We start from the raw sequence: 22984 nt of genomic DNA on the forward strand, positions 1-22984 counted from the left end.
CTTGGCATTTAGATTTCATACAGTTACCCAGTGTAACAGTATACAATACTGTTGTACAATTCCGTTTATAAAATTGTATCTTTTGTTGGTAAAATATTTTAAGGGGTGTGTTTGCTCAGTTTGAAATGCTAGAAGTCTTCAGTAATGTGCATGCAACAAATTGGTGTTGACATCTCATGTATTTAGGCTGACTGACAAATCTGTTTGAGTCGTCTTTGAGGCTGAATAATTTATCTTCTTTCCCTCTCCCCTTTATTTTTCTCTCATCCCAGGTTATTTTATTGACTGTGAAGAACCACGGACCCTTTGTGCCCTGATGGGGGACTCGGGATCCAGACGATCGACTCTTGTATCTCGGTTGCCAATATTCAGGAGAAGTGTTAGCCGGAGACACGACTCCCTTCCTTCCTCGCCTTCTTCTGCCAATGCCATTGGTGTCCACACCTCCTCCCCATCCAGCACGAACTCCAGCTCAGGCAGCACAGGAAAGCGACGGAGTATTTTCCGCACTCCTTCCATTAGCTTCCATAACAAGAAAGGGAGTGAGCAGAAGCCTGACTCAGCGAGTCAAAATGTTAACATCTCAAATGGTGCCCAGTCCTCTCTTAGCACTTTTCAAAAACTCAGCTTAGACGAGCACATAAAAAGCAGAGGAAGGCATTCAGTTGGCTTTGGCAGCTCACGTAACAAGAAGATAACAAGGTCTTTGACAGACGATTTTGAAAAGGGAAAGGAGCCCTCAGCTAATAAGAATGTCTTTATCAATTGCATAAGCTCTGGGAAGAATGAGGGTGATGATTCGGGCTTTGCAGAAGAGCGAAGCCGATATTCTGTCAAACAGTCCACACGAAAACTTCTCACCAAATCTTTTTCATCACACTACAAATTTTCCAAACCAGTTCCAGAGAGTCAGTCAGTTTCTTCTGTGCAGCAGCCCAGGTGCTTGCTGGAAGTTAAATCCTATGTGGAGAGCGAACCTGTGATGGCCAAGTCGTCTCCTCCATGCTCGGCCGAGACGACGGAGTGCATGGGCAGCTCGCTGCAGTCCCCGCTGCTCTCGGCTGACCTCACGGCTGCCCAGACGCCCTCGGACTTCATTGCGCTGACTGAGGACTCTGTTTCTGAGGCTGATGCCCTGCCCAGCAGTGGGCCTGGGGCCCTGCTCACAGAGGATTTTGGCCACGATGTCTCTACCTCTCAGATCTTCTTTAATCCTGCTGCTGCTCCTGTGAGGGAGAGAGACAGTGTGCAAAGTGCTGGCCATTCTGCTGGTGTATCTCCTGTGAGTCATGCAAGCTCGTGCAGTGTGGAATCCAGTACCTTATTCAAAACCTCAGTTGCTAATCAAACAAAAGTACTGTTGCAAGCCAATGGACTACATATTAATGACTCCAGGCACATAGAAAAAATTAACTCAGAAAATGCACATTTAGAAACCTTGACGTTACAGCGTAGTGAAGAACCAGTGACACTCTCTCCAAAAGCACGGGGGTTGAGTGGCAGCAGAGATGAAAGCACTCCATCCAAGCACATGGGAAACACAATTCCTGCAGTGGAGTCTAACACAGTTCCATGTTCTGAACCTCAGTCCTTCAAAACACAACAGGGTTGTGAATCAAACCATCCCAAAGGTATGTTTCCTGATCTTTGCATTTTTGAGTTTGATGGGTTTTGAGTGGGCTGGCCCCATTTTTTCTATAATGATTGTTTTGTCATAAAGTGTTTTTTAGAATTGCAAGTGTTAACTATGGTTGTGTTCAAGGGTCCCAGGATGAGGGAAGAGCTGAGAATCTTTATTCCATGTTTCAAAAGGCTGATTTATTATATTATGATATTATGTTATACTAAAATGCTAGATTAAAACAAAACAAAAAAGAATAGAGAGAAAGGATCCATCAGAAAGCTGGAAAGGAAAAGGAATGGAATGACAACAAAAGCTTGTGACTCTGAGAGTCCGCACTGCTGGACCTTGATTGGTCATTAAGTAGAAGCATCTCACATGGACCAATCAGAGGTGAACCAGTTGGTAAACAGTGTCCAGACCATATTCCACAGCCATCAGATAGTTATTGTTTGCATTTCTTTTCTGAGGTTTCTCAGCTTCTCAGGAGAAAAAAATCCTGGCAAAGGGATTTTTCAGAAAATATCATGGTGACACTAACTTTAAAGTTTAGAAAGTAGAAATTGTGTCCTCCTCCAGAACTGCAGGAATTAAAGGCAAAGTCTATGATTTGTTTTGAGTTTGTGTTTTAGAGTTTGCAAAAACCCATAGCGTTTGTGGCTATGCTTTGCTTACTAGAAAATGAATTAAGAATGCAAGTATGGATTCCCAGCTTGTACTAGTGGCTGAAGCTATGATTTCTTGAGACATGGTTGTTTTGGATTTGAGCCATGGGGTTGCATAATTTGGAGTGGAAACATCACCAGAGAAACAAATGTTCCTGTAGTCTGGTTATGGGAAATAATACAGCTTACTATTATTATTTCTCTTTCTCTTTAGTGTCTTACTTTCTCTATTCAACTGATGTTATAGAGTAGCTCAGTGTGGGTATTTTGTCAAAGTATGAGATATCCTGTTTCTGCTTCCATCTCCAAATTAGCAGTTTGTCATCTATGAAACTGAGGGAGTTAATTACCATCTAAATCTCACACCGGGTCTTTAGTTTATGAAGAGTAATTTGGAAATACTAACAAGATTAAGTGGAAAGACTGTGCCCAGAAATCCCAATCTATAGAGATACAGATAAATAAGACACCAGGCCCTTGAGTGAAGGACACCTGTCAGAAGACATTTATCTCTGACAGTTGATTTTTCTTGAGTCAGCTTAAAGACTGGTGCTTTCTTGCTTAATCCTGAGGCTGTATGTGGGGGGACAGAATTTGAGCGTTAACAAGACAGCATTTGTAGTGATTGTATTAGAAGGTGAATAATGGTAAGTATAAACTCATAAATTCACACTCATAATTTTGCTTGGATATTTATCTAGGCATGTGGATTTTAAGCAATCAAAAGCAATCTTGCTTTTTGAATTATTAGTCACTGCTAGGCTTAGTTGGATATCTTGTACATAAATGGCAATGGAAAGTCAAATTAATCCACTGAATTAGCTTTTACCAGAGGGCTGCTCTTTCATTCAGAACCTCAGTTTCTTTGGGGAAAAGATATTCCCATTTATCTGTATTACTGGTCCTGAGCACTCAGTTTGTCTTCCTTGCCACATTGTCTCATCTGTAAATAGCTCTTATTTCAGAATCTGCCTTGCAAGAGTGTACTGCAGAGCTCTAAGTGAGCAGCTTGGAGGGATGTTTATAAATACCCCCTGCATTTCAAACTCATGCACTGGCAATTTGATATTTAGTCTGTATTTTAGTAAAGCAGCTAAGGGAGTTGAAATTGTAATATAGATATTTTTGTAAATTGGATTAATGTTCACAGAAACACTAGAGCTAATACTGCACTATATAAAAGTTGTTGATTAATTGTTCTGTAATTTTAGTGCTGTTCAAAGTACTTTTTTTTTCTGGTGTAGTGAAGAATGTATTTCAAGTTAGCAGTTCCTCAAGTGTACAAAGGAACCTGTGAAAATAAGACAAAATCCTGCCATATGAAATGAGTCAAATACAGGAGAAGCTTACATGGCAATCAGTAAGATATGGTTATAAGTAGTTATACCTGTTGCAAACAGACTGGTTTGAACATTTGGTTTTCTAAAGCAGTATTTAAACCTAGATCTGGGTACAAAATACTTCTGTGCATTTTCTTTGGTAATAGATATTTTCTCTTCTGTATCTTGTCTCCTAGCTGTTATCATTTAGAGACAGCATTGTGAATGTGACATTAATGTATGAGCAGGTTTGATGTGCTATATATTTCGTAGTATACCTTTATGTATTTTTATGTGGTACAGATTTTTTTGAGTACCTTTAGAGAAAATGTCTCTTCTCTTGCAAAATGCAGAAGGTAAGAATTTCTGTATGTGTGACATGTATTATGCTACTACTCTTTTATCTGTCCCCATCTCTAAATTTGCCCTAACATGTCAAACTGTATTTTGACACTTTTCTCATGTGTTATTGTTTTAACTGGGCTGGGACTTTGCCCACTGACTGCAGGCTCATGGAGGGTGCAGGTGTAAGGCTATACTAGGAATGCTGAATAGAAATGGAAGCCACTGTGCGTCCCACTCTTATGTAGGGGTAACAAAGTTGTTACCTGGCCCTTCAAGATCTGGACTTGCCTTTGGGCCTAGGGTGTAAGGCAGGTTGGGTTTTGGCACCACTGGACAAGTGATAGTTTCTTCAGTAGATGTCACTTTTAGCAATTTGGAAGTGTCCTGTGATGAAGGGAGAAAGAAAAGGATGGATCCAAGAGTTTTTTCTGGATTCTATGAGGAGCCCTGGACTGGGCTGGTGTGCTGAGCATGCCTGTCATTGGGGCTGAACAGTGAACTGGGGGCCCAGGTGACACCTTCATCTAGGTAGGCATGGTCTGCTTTCCACGGAACATTTCTCATGTGATTTCATTTCAGTGTAATTATTTCAAGCAAAGCAGTGTTCTGATGAAGAAAATACTTGCAGAGAGCAGTTCCCTGTAACAATTGCTGATTGCTTCTCTCTTTGTAGCTGATCTTGCCAACAGCCTCAGTCCGTACCGGGAAGGCAGATTTGTTGAGAAACGACTGAGGTCCTCTTCAGAAGGCACTGCTGGGGGCAGCCGGCTGATCATAAAACCAAAGGAGGGAAATGCAGAAGAGCTTAACAGCCTAAGGAAGCAGAGAGCAAGCTCATCCTCTTCCAAAATGAACAGCATGGTGAGTTTTATTCCCACATCCATAGCCAGAAAGAACGTCATGGTATTTAAGGATGCTGTTTCACCTAGGTATACAAAGCATTACGCAGATGGAGCTCATGCCCTAAAATACTGGTTAACCCTGGCTCAGACCTGTGAATGTTTTTTGGGTTCTTAGACTCTAGCTGTTAGGCAGGTCTGTGTTTATTTAAATACTAGGCTAGACTGATGCTATTGTGCTTCCTTCTGTTTAGCTCCGTGTTAATGATGGAAATAGGAAGGTGACAATCCAGGAACGGCAGGAAGTAGGGAAAGTGTGGATGGGATTAGGTGATAATCTGATCCCTTCTTTGTGATTTGTTTATGAAATCTGAGCTTTTTCCCCCACTGCCATTAGCAAGGTTGTCCCCGTACTGACATGATTTGTTTATGCTTATTGGTATTGCAATCACAGACCAAGGACTTCTAAACAAGATTAGAGAACATGCTCATGAATGAAGGTAAAATTATTCCTACTTTCCCCCCAATACATATGGATACTACCTTCCTATCTTAAGAAAAGTAGAGCTTTTTTAGTAAAAAGTGAGGTTTAGGAAGTAAATCAAACAAAACCAAACACCTTCTGCACCCTCTCCTCCCCGCAAACAACCAGAAGACAAAAGAAAAAAATGGTTTTCTGGAAGAAGAAAAAAAAAAAAAAAAGAAATTGAATGTTCATAGTAAGACATATTTGAACAGGAAAAATGCCTCTTCAAAACACTTGTCACAATCAATTTGTGTTTAACACCACAGTAACAGATGGCTACCAATGAATGATGCTAATGAAGAATAAAGAACTGGTAAATAAAGGTAAAGAACTGGTGTTACTACACAAAGTATTATAAAAAGCCTTATATTTCTTAGGTGGCAAGAACAACATGAATCACATGGCTGCCTAGATTCATTTTGTTCAGTTCTGGAGAAAAATGAACCACAGAGATTTAAGGGGTGGCAAATTGCTGGGGGAGAGCAGAGGCTCCTGTGGCAAGAGCAGCATTGCTGTGCAGTTCTGCTCCGAGGCACTGAGTGAGTGGCTATGGCGGGGGATGCTGGTTTTTGTGCATCACCCAGGTGTCCTGTTCAGCTGAAGAAACTGTGTACCTGTATCTTTGCCCCTGTTTGTGTTCTTTTTGTTGTTGGCAAGCAGTGTGAGCTGCTTCTGCTGAGCGACTGGGAGTGAGGAGCCAGAAAGTGTCGCTGAAGGGGGTGTGAGATTTTTCACAGGAAGTAAAAAAAAAAAAAAATCTGAGAAATTGTTCTTTATCCTAAACATTTTGCTCAGCAGAGTATTCTTGCATAATTGTCAGTTCTTGTTTCGAAGATGAAAGGTAAAAGCTTGGATAGACTGACCTCCTAAATACTGGGAATCTGTATCAAACCTACAAACAAGACCGCTGCTTCCCCTAAGAGTGGCCTTAACTAACTTGTGAGGTGCTGAAAGTAATTTAGATTCTGGCTAAGACCAGTGCTGTTTGTAAATAAAATTTAAGGAAGAAAAAATCTTTCAAAATGACTCTGCAAACATGCTTATTTCATAGTATTGTAAGTAATGATGTGAAAGAAATGCTTGAGATGGATTGGCTTGCCAACTGTGTGTTTTTGCAAAGCTGCTGTTCTTGCAGTGGCCGATTCCTGCTACAAGAGGGCACCGTTTCACCATAAATGGTTTTGGAGAGTGATCACTGCAATTCAGGACTTGTGTTTGAGCAGTTTCGTGTTATTAGCCTGTGCAGTATAATAGACCCTTTCCGAAAGAGAAGTATTTATAGGGATGCAATTTAAAGAGATGGATATTGCTGTATAAACTCTGGTTATTCTAATGCTTTAACAGTGAACTCATGAGTTGACAAATTTAAATCTTTTGACATAACATATAGACTAGTTAACTATGCCTCTGAAGGTTGGTAGAAATTATACTTCGCCTGTTGTTTCTACCTAGGTGGTGGTTCTTTTCCAATGTGTAAGAGAGACAAAAGGAAAGTAAAATGTGAATTAGTACAGGCAAAAGACTGAATGGTCTGAAATATGCAGTCCTGCAAGACCAATGAAAAGAATGTCAGCCTGGACAGTTGACACAATGCGAATTAGATTTACCACATTAAAAAAAATAAGATACTGACACGAAATCACTCTAAGCAAGTTCTTTAAGAGGCTTAGGTGACAGAGCAGCAGGGAAAAAAAATTCCTATGTAACATAAATTGGAACTAGAAGAAAGTGAGATGTGTGTGAGCAACAAAACCATCCGTCACTTGTCATAGTAGTGGCTAATTATGGAAAGGTGAGTATCTTGAATATCACATTTATCAGTACAGAGACAAAATACTAAAACTTTTTTTAGGTATGATAGAGATTTTTAAATGCTAGCAAATTAAAGTCCTTAGGACTGGATAGTCATGAAGGATGATATGAATGGCAGTAGGTGGGAGCACCTAGATCACACTGCCTAATTTCAGGACATGAGCTACACTGTGCTGTATGCATGCATGTGTTTTCACTCTGCATATGTGCAGTGGATCAAGACTGCCCACTTAGATTTGGCTCTTGCAAATCTGCCCTTCTGCCTACTTGCTGTTCTTTACAAGGAAAATAGTTATTTGTCTTTACAACTGCTCCCTTGTCCACGCCTATCAGCATATGTACTACTTAACTAAAAAACCCTTCTTTTTAAACTTCTTGTGTCAGTGGGTGAACACTGCAGGACTGTGTTTCTCTGGGCACTCTTCAGCACAGTTTTCTCTTCAGTTTCTCTCACTTGAATCTTCTCTAAATATTGCCTGTTTCTTGCTTCTTAAATTCCGCTTCAACTTTTCACCTTTGCAGGTAAAAACTTTTGTGCTTGCCTTCAGTGCTGCATCATCAGCTTCTTTGCCTGGAGCAAAGCAGCCTTGCCAACTTGTGCCAGCCCAATTAGAGCAGCACAACTTATTTTTCTGCATTGTTGCTTTGGCTGTGCCATTTCTTTCTTTGCATCTTTCCTGTGGTTACTATATATTAGATATAAAAATGAAGACTTGTGAGGCCTAAGGACATCCCAGAGTTTTTCCTCTCAGCTTTAACAGCGGCCCTGTTGGCCAAGCTGTCAAATAGTTGTATTTGTGTTATCTCCCATGCTGCCTATCATGCAAATGGGTAACTGCAGTTACCTCAAAATTTGCTCCATTTCCTTTGTAAATTTTCAGTTTAATTTTTTGCCTTGCCTAAACATAATTTTTCAAGATGCATGCTGCTACTGTATTTCCAAGGTTTTTACTGAGCTTTTTCTTGCTTATCCATCCAGTGCCAATGCTTAGCCAAAATCCGCCTTTTCTCATGTTTTTCCCATGCTTTTTAAGTGGGGATGCTCCAGGTATTGAGACTCTCAGTAAAATGTACCTGCAGCACAAATTAGGAACAGTGAATGCAAAACCCAGTGTCAGAATACAGGGCAATATTTCATAGGCAGGAATTCAATTTGATGATGGAATTAGTTGAGTATGTTAGTTAAACATTAAATTAAAAAAATTACTAATTTAGTATAGAGGAAGCAATCTGAAATTTTGGGAATATAGAATAAAGATAAATGCTTGACACAGAAATATGCTTGCAAAAGAGAGATTAACTGCAAATATTTGAGACTCCTAGTGTGTCTGGAGGGAGCAGAAAGCCAAAGTAGAGGTTGCTAATGAAAGCATGTTATGGCCGGAACATCTGTGCTAATTATCCAAGTAGCAGCTGGGGTCTAAATTGTGGCTGGTGTCCTGGGTATTGTGTGTGTGTGTGTGTGTAGCTCCACCTCAGTTTTGTTTCCGAGGTGATTTGGGGTGGCTTCCAGTATACTTCAGAAATACAACTATGGAGGTATTATGCAAACCAGTGTATTGAAATTTCTTCCTGTGTTTGATATTGTACCTTATCAGGCCATACCCAGATCTGGAGCTCGTGAAAGTGTGCTTATTGCTTCTCACAGATAACTTTATTTTTAATGTTACCTGAGCACTCTTATTTATTATCAAGCACCAGTTTTAATCCAGTTGCTGCATCATGAGAGAAACAGCAGGATGCTGTGCCCCTATGGACTTCAGTGAATGTACATGAATAAGGGCTAAGATGTTTTTTATGTTCCTCTTGCTTATGCTGAGTTGTATGATATTTTGCTGACGTATGATTAAGCACAGAGTATGAATCAGACTAGGTTGGCTGCTAGTCTAGGGAGAATTGAAGTAATTTTCATATCTGCTTGAGGTTACTTTAACATTGACCTTCTGGAAGCTGTGAGTTTTATGCAGTGTGTGGTTAATACATGAGGTAGAAGTGGCTATTAAAAATACTTGAGTTGAACAAGTTTCAGAGGGTGACCAACGAGTAGATTTGGAAGTTGAATGTGGCTGTTTTTTGTAACCCATAAATGTGACCTGTAAAGGCCTGAGAAAACCTTGTGGGGTACACTCTCCTTCTACAGACTGGCATTTATAATTAATGCCTTAGCAGCCTGCCCTGGAAAGGCAGTGAATGAAAGGTTAGAGGGAGGATTTGACTGCTCAAGGCTTCAGTTCAGGTTGAAAAAAACACCTCAAACAAAACAGCCTTTTTAGATATGCCAAGGCTATTACAGAAATGTGAACTAGGTAAGCAAAATGCACACAATTCTTCATTGTCTTTTGCACAACCTTCTTTACAACTAGCAGTGTTATGTGTGCTCAGAATAGCTACAACCTGCTTTTAACTTGCTATGAGGGTGTGTTATCTCTGGTATCTGTGGTGTTCATAAAAGATTTGTCATAATGAAAATAGATGTGCTGTTCTTTTTCTGTCACTGAATTATGGTATTTCTGCTTAATTCAAATTCATCTCTGCTACACTGGGCTTCTTGAGGGAGAATATTTACGAACATCAATTGTTACTGAACTGTTCAAGCAAACCCTCTAAGGCAGTGGTTTTCACCCTTCATGAGAAGTGGACTTGACAGCATTAATTTATAACTAGATTGATACTAAAGTAACAAAATTTCCCCTTTTGCAATGAATTTGGTGTTTTGCTGCTTTTTGAAAAGAAACTGTGGAAGCCACTTAAAGCAAGAAGTGTCAGAACAACTTTGATTTAACAGTGCTATCCAGATAGGAGTAAACTGCTGACTATAGGTACTTAGTAATTTGAGCCTGATATTTATAATTTAGCCTTTTACATACTAAGAGGATAAAAAAATTGAAAAGGCAGATAGGGATTTAAGCATTTTGACTGTGATTTTTAGGTCAACCCAACTAGAAGCTTTTTGGGTAACTACCCCATGGGAAATTAATGTCTGTAGTGTAATGTGTGTTTCTTAACAAATGAAGGGCTTGTGAAAATCAGATTGTGGTTGTTAAACACTTTGAATTAATTCTTGAGATCAAGTAACTAACAGAAATTAATTTAGATGTGACTTAATGCTTATGGTGTGATGTTCTATGCTCTTTTTAAGGACGTAATCATGGCCCAGAAAAGGGTAAATTGTTAATCTAACACTGGGGTAATTATTTAAATTGAATTGAGTTATATTTATACAGGTAGAAAGTAGAGTTATTAGCAGTTTTAAATCCCAGAATCATCATGGCAGTGGGGGGATGCATTTGTTGTATAGCAAAAGTAGGACAGAATTAGTTCTTTCTGTGCTTTTATGGGTTAACTGCAGTGAGCTGCACCCCTCAGCCACTGGCTTGCTCCCTCTGGCAGCAGTGGAAGGGGTAAAAGTGTGAAAACTTGCAGGCTGAGATAAGCACAGTTTAACAGGGAAGGCAAAAGCTGCACACTACAAATGAATTCATTCAGTGGTTCCCAGGGGTGGACAGGTATTCAGCCATCCACCCATCTCTGGGAAGCAGGGCTCTGTCACACCTCATGGGTACTGTGGAGGATAAATGCCGTGAGTGCAACCATTCTCCCTTCCTTTTTCCTTCCCAGCTTGAACTGCTGAACACAGCATCATATGGCTGGATCCCTTTGCTCAGGTGGGGTCAGCTGTACCAACTGTGCCCCTTCCAAATTCTAGCTCACTCCCAGCCTCTTCAGTGGCAGGGCAGTGTGAGGAGCAGAGAAGGCCGTGACAATTGTGCAAGCCCTGCTCAGCAATTGCTAAATCATATCTTGATGTGTTGAGAACACTGATTTAGTCACAAATCCACAACACAGCACCGTAAAAGCAAACAGATATGAAAAATTAATTCTCTCCCGTCCAAACACAGTACACATTGGGTATTTGATATTTTTTCTGAAGACTTGTAAGAGTACTTTAAGTATTGTTTGAACTAATTTACAGGATGCTGAACTTCTAAAACTATAGGTAGGTGTCCCCTGTAATGCATTGTGTTTAGTTTTCTGTTTTAGTGTTTTTCAGAAAAACATAGTATTTATTGAGACTCAGAATAGAAACCGCAGGCAGTTGATGGATTTTTCTAACAAAACACACTTTTGTGCTAGTCTTACTACATCCCCAAATATTTTTGACAGATAATGTAAGAGATATCTTGTTCTGAAGGTGCTCATCATTTAGAGTTGATATTATCTTTATGGATTTCTTTTTCCACGTGAAGAGAGAGATTTTTTTTCTGCACAGAAATATCTGGTAATATGTTCAAATATATCCTAGTCATAAATATTGTTTAAATAGATATATTTGTCAAGCAAAATCAGCTTAGTTATTTTTCTATTTTATTATGACTTTTACATTTTACTTTCCTGTTCATGACCATATTTTCAATGTTCTGAATACAGGTGAGTGCTGCAGCAAGATTGTTATGCAGTCTTCTTGAAGTAAACCACTCAGTCTGTTTGTCCATGTGGGCTTCTTCAGTCTTTGTCACCACCTATAGTGCCACCACCAAAGCAGTAACTCATGGTGAAGATACTTACCTTCTGCTCAGTGCCTGTCGTGCTGTGAACCTGTGAGAGAGGTCAGGGATTTACCAAGAATGAAATAATCCTGTGAAAAATCTCATGAGTGCTCCCTGCCAGCTCTCACAATATTTTAATCAATATTAGGAGAGAAACACAGTCGCTGATGCCTGAGGGCACCTTTGGGGATGATCTGGTCTAACACTTCTGCTCAAATCTGGGTCAGGGATGGCATCCCTGCACTCAGGGGTGTGTGTAGTTGGGTTTGGTGTCTCTGAGGATAAGGACTTCAGAGCCTCACTTGGCAGCCTGTCCAGGTGTTTGTCCAGATTTATGGTTTAAAAAAAAGAACAAAACTTTTCTTTGGTTTCTTGCATTTCAGTTTGCACTTCTCTGTTCCCTGGGCAGCAGTAAGAGGAGTCTGGCTCTGTCTTTATGACACCCATGACCACCCTTGTGTGTCAGATACTCAAAGGCCTTTGGTACTGGCAAGAGATGAGTCCAGTGTTGAAGGATAGGGAGCCAAAGGGAATTCTAAACAGAGCTCCCTTGACACCCCCATTGTATTCCCAACTTGTTTGCTGTGCCTGTGGGCTCTGTCCAGTCATTCTGCCTGCAGATGTGCTGTGTTGGGCAGAAATTGTCAAGTCACAGGAGCTGGGACCATCCTCATGTGTACACAGTCTCTTATATTTCCCCATCCTACTTCATGGAGCAGGTGTGCCAGAGAAAGGAGGTGGTTTACAGAGAGTTCCTGTGATATCCAGTGATGGCAGGTGGGAAGTAGAGGTGTGAGAGGGTGGAGGGGCCATTGGGGCTCTAACGAGTGTTTCTGAAAGAATTGGAAGAGGTGGAAGAGGCGCCTGGTGTAGTTCACTTGCATACTGGGATCTCTTCCCTGTAGAAGGACAGAGGTCAGGGGAACATGGAAGTTAGCATTGGTGGAGACAGGTTAGAGGATTATCTGAGCTAGTGTGGCTGATCTAATGTGTATTTTGTTACACTTGATTTTTAAATAAAGGAGGAGCCTTCATGCAATGAGTAATACTTAAGTGGAAACAGTTTTCTATCCAGTATTGGTAAAAAAAAAAGTACTTAGAAAAAGAATGAATGTCTGCTTAAATAATATATATATGTCTTTATATATAATATAATGTAAAATAATGTCTTTAATTGAATGTCTGCATGCCCTAGAAGATTACAGTAATGTCTTTTGTCTTGGGAGATGCCCTTAGCACAGGCAGTATTTTTGCACCTGTGGTATATATCTTCTTAGTTTAGCATATGCAAGTAATACATACCATAGGAAAACTGAAATTTTTAGGACTTTTCTGAGGGAGACAATTCATGGACAGCTAATTCACTGAACTTGAAATTTATGACTAGTGATTAGAAATCTTAGGTTTATCATCCTGTAGGTCAGATGATTCATCGCTAGTTTGCACTCACTTATTTTTTTATGAAAATAAAAACAGAAAATTACCCTTTGTTCTTAGAGTGACTAATTTTGCCCCGTCCTTTCTTATGCACATAATTTCCTGCTGCGTGGGTCCCTCAAACAGTGTGTCCCTAAATGGTTCTGTAGTGCAAATTCTGGAATGCTTTCCTATAAGCTGCCTGTGTATTCGTTTTCTTCTGTGAGAATAAACTCAGAATAAATACAGTATTTTTTTCCCCAGGCTACAGCAATTCAGGGTAGGGTGCTTCTTCCAGACCTTTGATGCCTTTGATTGATAAAAAGAAGGTAATGGGGTGAGAAATGGAAATTCTGTTGGGTCACTTGTCAGGTCATTTATATTTGCAGTCCTTCTTGTCTTGCCAGTGTGTTGCTGGAGGCAATACTAGATGAACCCTGGGTTAAGGATTTGGCAGGGGCTGGAAAACTAGCTGTGGACCCTGAAGCTTGCCATTTAGAACAGGAGATTTTTCTGGTTTAAAGTCAAGTGCATGCTAGCCCATGAAAGGCTCAGGATCACGCTTTGTGATTTCATACATGGAAATCAGGTTTGGGAATGTTTGTCTAGGTTCATTCACCTTTTAGTGAAGGAGTAGGCAACAATATATCATCCAGGAAAGGAATGAGATGCTAAAACACATTTTGTTGCCCCTGAGATACTTTTGTGTATTTCATAGCATTCATTCACGAAAACTAATAAAAATAATTGAAAATACACAGAGCTGGTGAATAGCTTACTATTTTGTAAAATTTTAACTTGCTGTGTAGATGTTTTCATGAACAAACTACACACAACCCCCCAAACAACACAAGCTTTCCAAAATTGTTACACTTATAATGTGTGTTTTGTATTTGAATTCTTGATAGAGTAACAAACACTCCATGATTTGTTCTATGAGAGGTTTTTTGGATTTTGAAGAATAGTAGTGTTGGATAAATGTGTAAGGTTTATATTTGCCTTAACAGTCTGGATAGCTGTTATGATTTGGAGCTGATTTGCAATCAGAGGAACGTTGGTGCTTGAGAAGTAGTTGTTAGAAATAGGTGGAGCAATTAGTTGCATGACTCAAAATGCCTTGTTTGATACCAAAGAAAACCGGAGGAGGGAAATTAAGATGTTTACTAACAGACTGCTTTGGGATCTTGAACATCTGCAACAGGATGAGGAGTTTTAATCAATTGGGAGCTAATAGAAGGTTGTTCACTGAGATCTGTTTCTGTTGCTTAGACAGATACCTTGGATAGAAGAATGGCTTCAGTTTTTCTTACTTGTTTTTTATTCATATGCGTTTTAGGTTACTCCCACATGCCCACCCTGTCAGGTCTGATGCTGTGTAACAGGCAGCACTGTAGCAAAACTCGTCTCCTAAAAATGACTCTGATGAAATTCTTCACTGAATAACTTTTTTTTTTTTAGTATATCTAAGGAAATAAGGTTAGTTTTGACTGCTCCAAAAATCAGAAGCCTCTTGTCATCTTTTTTTGGCATCTTTTAGTTGATGAAAGTAAAACTCAACGGTTTTGATTTAGTCACTCTAACCAAAATGTTTAGATTGTAAGTGTTGGGAGTATATTTTGAAGAAACTATCCCAAAATAAGCATTGCAAAACTTGTGATATGTGAAGCAACATGAGTAAATAGTGGGAGGGAACACTTAGCTAAATGAAGCTGCTTTTATAAATCTGTAGACTTGGCAGACAGTTATCCTGGAAGACTTTCATCTTTCTAAATTTGCCAGCTTTTGAAATCTGTCTCCTTACTGGAGTGGAGGAAGTGCAGTAGGGAAAATGAGAACCTGATCCAGAAAGCAGCAAGGAGGATTAAGGGCAGGACTTGTGGAGACTGGGGCTTTGTTGCCTTTAGAAAATGGGTCGGGTTATGAAGTGCTAATAAGAAAGGAAGAGTTAAATATAAGAAAATTGTGATTTAGGATGGGATAGAGTTCACTGCAGGTGTTGTGGAAAAAGAGGAGATGAAACATTGGGAAGGAAAAAAGTTCAGGAGAAAGTTTTGACTAGGAGATCTGAAAATTAAGAGAATGGGGAGTAGTTCAGTTAAAGAAGCTGAAAAGATGGGAGAGGCTATCTATATTTTTATAAATTAGGCAGGCATTGAGGAAGAAGCTGGGAACTAATGAGGTCAAGAGATGACAAAACTAGTTGTCAAGAGAAATTTGTAATCCTTCTGTTACCTGAAACTTTGAAATTCAAGAGTTAGTTTTATCTTCTATGATTATTCCCTATAGGGGATGTTGTTCAGAAGAAAACACAGCAGCCTGTGAAGTAAGCATTGTTGGCACAAACCTGTCAGGCATTTCAGCTGGAAGAAGAGGGCAGTAATGCAATTTTCCTGTTGCAAGTGTGGCAGTATGCACAATAGTTTAAGTATTTTCATTTGTCATATTTCAGCAGAGTTTTTCCTCCAGACGAATACAAAAAGTTGTAATTTTTGTCTATATTCTTTAAGGATATATGTGACATGATGAAAGCAATTTGATCTTGTTATCAAAGCTGTTTTTTCTTTTGAAAAACTTTGCCTTCTCTCAGCCTGTAGAAAAAAAGCAAAAGGAATATTTTTGCATCTTTATGTATAGAAATGTATGCCTGTAACTTCTGTTCCTGTTGGCTCTGGTTAAAGTTAAATCACAAAATTTTGCTGAGATGCCTCATTAATATGCCTTGTTAACACCTACACTGTCATCACAGTACAGAGTCAGGACATTTTTTTTTCCTCGTGTCTGAAAGAAGGCAACTTTTGCAAAACATTTGCTTTCCTCATAGCTCAGGATATCCTTTGTATTCCCCATTTCTAGTTTAGAGGAAGTGTGTGTAATCATTAAAGATTATGCAGAAATTAATAAAGGAACATAAGGCACGGTCATGATGGAGCTTCAGATATTGCTTGCTCCCAGGCGCATCTTACAGATGTGTGTTTGATGTTGTGAAATGCCTAAGTAAGTTAGTTCTAAATCTATCAAGTTATGCATAGGTTAATTTGTTTTTACACTGAACCACTTCTAAAGTTTACAAAAAAGAAGTGGATTATTTTCTGTCATCTGATCACAGTGGGAAAATTCGTTCATCTTTTAAATAAACCCAAATCATCATCAGTGGCAGAGAACTATGTCTATAGACAAGCTGTCAAGCTATTCATACTGCTTTCCAGGTTCCAAGAACAGAAGGGATGCAGGAGTACAGTGAATTCCTCAAAACAGTTTAGTAAGATGATATGATCAGATTTAATAATGGAATATTAATAACAAATAATAATAGGAAAGTAAAACATTGTTCTTACTGTGTCCAGACACAAAATCAAGAATAAAATATTCCATTGAGAAGTAACCAACAAAGCTTATTTGTGCAAATGAAATTGTCAGAACAGACAGATTTAGACTGGGGGTTTGTGGATGTCGGATTTTTCATTGTCAGTATTAGACACTGATAAGATGAGACATTGAATCTCAGCGTGTTGGTGCCTTTGTGAGGTTTTTATTTCAAAGAGATACAGATACATGAATAAAAATCTTGAACCTAAGTGAAAGAAATAGTCAACCACTCAGCCATGGTTCATGAATCACAGTAGTTAGTTTTAATAACTTCAGTTGGGAAAGTGGATGCCAAACTATTCTATCTGGATGCTTCAAGTGGACTCAGCTGCCTACTGGAAGGACCTACAGGTGGAAGAGAATAGGACTGAATCAGGGATGCTATGCTGACTCACACAAGAAAGAAAAGCACTGTGAATGTATGGTTTTGCTCTCGGGTAGCATTCACCCATCTATACAGTCTGCATAACAAAAGCAATTGTGGCATTATTAAATGGTATGAAGTGATACACTGATTTCTTGAGGCATATTTATTTCTGCTCAGTAGGAGGCCTGTAAGGTCTATTAACCAGAGGAGTTCAAAGATATCTCTTGTTGTTCAATATTTATTTTTTAAAAAATTCCATGCAGCAGGGTGTCTGTTAAAAAGGGTTTAGGATGCTTTGTTGTCTCTCTAATATGCATTTCAGTTTGTTTAATGGAGCTCTCCGTTTTGGAGCTAGCACATGAAACTGCCAAAACTAAATTGTTTGTGAGCCTGGTTGTTGTTGTAAAGAAAAAGCCGATGTTCCTAATGGTAAATAGAAACATTTTCATGATCAGATACTTTGATCATTGTTGCATATTTTAATAGGTGGTGAACAAACTTATCACTGGTTTTCCTGCCTCTGTGTTGTGATGGCAAACAGTATCTATTTTCCAAAAATAGACCAAACAGTGCAGAATCTGTCAAGGGCTTTGTTTAAACTTAGAATTGTTTGGCAAATAAAAGAAATTTCAATTTTCATTCGTTCTGCATATTTCAAAGGTAGAGAGAGAACATTTTTGCATAGATGTATTGCAAGCTATTTTCATATTCAAGGTGAACAGAAGGGTTTAGCAGATCCCAACATGAATTAGGATTTCATTTAAGACCTGAGTTCCATTTGATACTCTGTTGCTACATATGAGGTTTGCCCACTAGTGTTACAAATACCACTTAGCCTATTACTGCTCATAGGTATTTATAGGGAATAGACATGCAGCAAATTTCAAACACTAGGTAATACTACCTGATGTTGACAAACCTTTTATTTTAGGTGGGGTTTTTTGATGGTGTTTTTTTTTTTTTTTTTCCCCTTAGACTCACTGTTGGAAATTATTTTGCTGACACTATTTCTCGACCAAACCCAGGCTATTTTGTTGTTTTCTGTACTTGTGTGCTGGTGGTGAAGTGGCAGTGCTGTGTCTAAGCACTGTGTCCTCTGTGTGTTGAAGTAAAAGAGTTGTTGGGATTGCAGAGGAGAGCAGAGCATTTGCTTGTGTGTGTGGATATCCAAGAAGTGCCTGGCCTGTGTGTGCTCACAGGTTTCAACAGGAAAAAGGGCTTGAGAACTTGTAAGAACTGGAAAGAACTGTTGGATTCTCTGGTAGACCTTTGGTGTGCAACTTGTCACAAAAGGCTACCAGTTACCTCTGGGTCAAGGGCAATGAGTTCTGTTGGAGTAAGGATATGAAAAATATGAGGAGATTGAATAAATGTGGCTTCACTTGCTAGGTTATTGCAAAGGTGTGAGTTTAAAAAAAAACCAAAACAAAACAAAAACAGCAAAACAAACCAAACAACAGCCAATGGACCAAACTACGAAAAAAACAGACTGGGAAAAAAAACAGGCCTGATTTCTAAATTAATGGTAGCTGTGTTTTTACTTCCAGCCATTAGGTCTCAGTTTGTCTTCTGTACCTAGACTTAAGTCCATTTTTCTAGTAAGTGGCAGTTTTCTGTCCATTCAAGTTACTTGTAAATGATAAAGCTACCTCCTTGGTATTTCTTCTTTTTATTTGAACAGATTGAGATCTTTGGATGTTTTACTTGTTTTGAGTCTTTTTATTGGTTTTATGATTTTTACTTGGCTGCATGAATTTTTTTTTTAGGGAGAGTAGGATAAGCAAAAGGAAAAAAAAAAACCCAACCTGTTTAATTCCAACAAAAGAAGTGAAATATTTTTTAAAATAACTGTTACAGGAAGACAAAAATCACCAGCTTGTTGCTGTCCCACTCTGTATGTGTAGTTGATAGCTACAGTAGCAATGAATGTCTTAACTTTGCACCTCCCAGGAAGATAAATTTTTCACTGCAAGGTATATTGGCTGCACCTGGATGTTAAATCATGCAAATATCCAGTCCCTCATGAAGCATTTTTCTCAGTGAAGAGAGATGCTCTTTGTAAATTTGTGCAAAATTGATAATTTTCCACTGCTGTTTCCTGTGAGGCTGTTCCAACTATATATGTTATATATATATATATATATAAAAGAAAATAAAGTGTAGGCAGTAACACACATTTTGTGTTATCAATTGTATTAATTGAAGGAAGAGTCCTGTTGTAGCTCAGTGTGATAACATAGGAAATTATTCCAGTGTGCCATAGGAAGTAATTTGCTTTGATGCTGATGATCTTAATGGTTTTTTTGTGTGAGGGCTACTGATCATAATTGCTTGTCTGTCACCCTTTAGGTGAGTGTTCTTCATCTATCATCCACTTGAACTGAATTCCACAGATGCTGTGAAGGGATATTTGTTTTTGTCAAAACATGGTGCAGAAACATGTGAGCAGTACAAGTAATGTAATTTATTAGTCTAATAGAAACAGAGGAAAAAAAATGAACAAGCTTTTGTCACAGAAATCTCTTTCAGGACCAGTTCGTTAGGTAATAAGTTTTTATCTTGGAAGAAGTGTTTGTGTCTAGGGAATATGTCTGGTTTTTTTTTTTTTTTTAGCAGTAGAACTGGTCTGGTAAAAGATACTGTTTCTTCTAGTAAACTTTGTTTTTCATAGCTTTCTTAGTCAATCATGCTTGCAACAATTCTGCTAATGTAGTTTTTCAGGAGCATATCTCCCTGCTTTTATGTGCTTTCAGCCAACACAAGCAGATGTAAACTATCTGTCATTCACACATTGTTGAAAAGTCTGGAAAAGTAGTAATAGATCAAAAAAAATTTAAAAAATATATAGGTAGTTTAGAAACTTTTTTCCTATAGCTGCTTTTTACAAAGGTGATGCTGTTTCTTATCTCCCACTGCAGTTACTCACTGCAAACTCCTATTTCTTTGTAGTTATTATCTGGATTTAAAAGAAATAAAAGGTGCTACATTTCTTAATTTGGCAGCTTTCATCATTTACATTTGTAGGTGAAAGCTGCCAAGCCCTATTACAGGGCTAAGCTCACCAGGGGGATACTTGAGTCCTTTCCACCCGCTTGTCATGTTATTTTCTCTACACTTGTTAACTCAAACTGTCAACCTGTAAAGTGCTCTTATCACATTTGCACATGAGGTGCTGCAGGAGGTGACATAAGCTAATAGAAGGAGTTCATGGTAACAGAAAATCTCATTTGTACGTAGTGGGAGTGATGAGCTCAGGGACTTGCACTTTGATTGCATTGTAATTAATGATGTTTTGTGTATCTTAGCAGCAGTCTCTGCATCTAGCACACTATCTGACAGGGTTGTTTCTCCTAAGAGGTGTGGACAGGAGAGAACAACTGAGAGGTACATGATATAACTGGACTGATTGCAAGTTTCTCTGCTAATCACAGGCCCATCACTCATGATTAAGAACTGAAAGCCAGTCTTCAGCCTTCTGTCCCAGTTGTGGATATGATGGCTGCAGAACTGTCTTTTGAAAGCATTTCTTTTATTTATCAACAATATAAAGGTTATGTAGATATCCACGGGAATAAATGCTAAGAAAAGAGAACAAAGAAACAAAGTTATATGGTAGTGCCAAGTAAAAGGATGGCAAGATAAACTCCTGATGCTGAAGGTCCTGAATATGAAGCTTTCTATACCTGGTGTTTTTCAAAACCTGGTGGCTTTCTATACATGGTGTTTTTCAGAACCTGGTGGCTATTTGGTTTCCTTGTGCTGTTTCTGATTACCTCCTTAGATAGCCAAGACATTATCAACTAAATTTCTTATTATGCTGCATTGCCATTTCTTCCCTTTCCTTAGAAAAAAAGGCTTGTGAAGGGGATGACTAGAGCTGTCCCAGCTGCAGTAGTCTGGAACTTGCTTTGGTTTGCCCTGTGGCAGATTGGCTTAGTTCTCTCTTTGAGAGGCCAGAGGGGTCTCCCCTTTTGGGATGATAAATGTCTGTGTGAATGCACAAGACTGTTTAAGGGGGAGCTTATTTGCTGTCTTTTCAAGTCTGTGTTGGCCTCACATATTAAACTTCTGACTTGTAATATCCTTAACCCTGCTGGTTCTTCCATGCTGAAAGACTGCTCATGCTTTTAACTTCTTGCAGGGTTTCAGACATTCAGTATTTCCTTGTCTGCTTTTCACTTGTCTTTTCTCAATGCTTGGTGAATCTGGGCTTGACTGTTTCAAGGAATGGGCATGAACAGCTTTATTCCTTCTGGGCCATCTTGCAATTAGCAAGCAAAGTTGATTATATTTTGCCTACATTTTTCATTTATATACTGAAGATTACATCTCTGTTTTCTTACAGAGCAAATATTTGAGCCTAGAGCTAAAGGAAGAGAATCTTTACCTAGCTCTTGAGAATGTTCCATATTAACTCTAGTGTAATAAATAAATTACTTATCTATTGCCTTAGTTCTGCTGCATATCTTATCTCCCTACACTGGATATTTTTCCCCTGTAATCTTGTATAGCAACTATCTGTAGGACCTATTTGTAAAACTTAACTTTTATTGGATGATTAATATCCCAGGTGGATATCATAGTCAGTGGAGAAAAAGAGTCCTCCAAGAGATAACATAACAGTGGCTAATGTCAAAATCCTTTCTAAACCATGGGTAGATTTTCTCACTGTTTTACCAAAAAAAAAAAACCCAAAAAAACCCCAAAAACAAATCTGGAAAACCTGGCTACAAGGGTAGTAGAGGGCATTACAGTTGCAGTGAGTCAGTGGAAAGAATTCATTTGAGGTTTTCTTTTGATTTGCTGCCCTTGGAAGCCTCTTGGTAAAGGGATTGACTCGGATAGAAGAGATGGAAGACAAATTCTCTAAGGAGTAGATTTCATCCAGATATTCTTGTGTCCAGCAGTAGGGTGTTATTCATCATTAGCAGAAATGGTAGAAACATGATTTAGGTTAGCCTTCAGCACAAATACTAAAAGCCATGAAACAAACCACCAAGTTACAGCAGTTTTTTTAAGGACAGTTCTTCTCCCTTAACTCAATGTTCCTTAATATCAGGAAACCATATTCATACCTGAAAATGCATTTAATATAATGACCTGAAAAGTCTGTGGTTACTACACATTTACATACTGTTGATCCTGGCCTTGGCCATGTCAGTCAGTCTCAATCAGAGATAAACATTTTGTTGCAGGCTTGCAAGAAGAAACTGGCTTCTACAACTGTTGCTTTGAAATTCTTAGATTTGATTAGCTTTTTTTTATAACACTTCAAACTGCATGTCAAGGAGATTTAGTTGTTGGTGTTATCTGAAATAAGATTTTTACCACCTTGGGAAAAAATACATCCTCCCTCTTTAATTTCCTAGAGCATTAATGTATACAGAGTACTTGGCATTATGTCTTATGATTGTGATTTTTATTAGACTAGAAGAAATGTATTGGGGAACTTCTAAGAAAAATCAATTGAAATTTTGGATCAGGAAGGATATGGTGTAAATTATTGGCTATAACCAAGATCATACCATTATTCTTCATGACATTAAAATATAAACTGCATTGTCAAAAAGTTGAAAATACCTTCAGTTTAGATTGCTTACTTTAGACTCTATTTAATCCTCTTTTTAAGTACGACATTTTCATTTAAAGTCTGGGAAAAAATAGTACAAATTTAGTCAAAGGCTTCTTTGTAAGGAGGTTATATTTTTATGAATTCTTACATGAATTGAAGTGATACAGTAGGCTCTTATTTTATGATCCTGGAATTGAAGATCTGAGAAATTAGTGAAGAAGCACACTAGAGTTTGTGGTGAGTAAATAAACCTTTAATATCATCAGCCTAGAAATGTCAATCACCAAGCAAGCAAACTACTTTTTGCCTGAGAAAATAAAAACATGCTTTCAAAACAGTACTTCAAGTCCTTTTTTTCTTAACTCACTCTCTAGGAAAACATGTTAAGAAAAAACAAAAAGTAACATTGCTCTCAAAAGTGCCTGTGGTAGTACAAGAATTCTCTCTTCTCATTTTTGCAAGAAGACTGACAACTGCTTGTTGTAGTCATTGCTCCTACTGCTGGAAATAAAAAACCAAACCAAACTGGGATGAAAAAAGCTTGCTGTGTCAGTGGCCCCTCACAGAGTGTTGAAAAAGCATGCAACAA

The 22984-nt window shown here is 38.6% G+C and overlaps 1 protein-coding gene across 8 annotated transcripts in view; it reads left to right on the forward strand.

The window, feature by feature from the left end:
• Window positions 1-22984, forward strand: part of CCSER1 (coiled-coil serine rich protein 1) — a 626891-nt gene that overhangs the window by 91254 nt on the left and 512653 nt on the right. For all 8 annotated transcript variants that reach the window (XM_039710732.1, XM_039710731.1, XM_039710730.1 and 5 more), the window contains 2 exons: window positions 273-1631; window positions 4624-4811. In XM_039710732.1, the coding sequence (XP_039566666.1) occupies window positions 317-1631; window positions 4624-4811 (1503 nt within the window). In that variant the 5' untranslated portion in view covers window positions 273-316. The remainder of the gene's footprint in view (window positions 1-272; window positions 1632-4623; window positions 4812-22984) is intronic.

The sequence above is a fragment of the Passer montanus genome, unplaced genomic scaffold, assembly GCF_014805655.1.
Source record: "Passer montanus isolate IOZ18808 unplaced genomic scaffold, ASM1480565v1 scaffold23, whole genome shotgun sequence".
NCBI classification, from domain to species: Eukaryota; Metazoa; Chordata; class Aves; order Passeriformes; family Passeridae; genus Passer; species Passer montanus.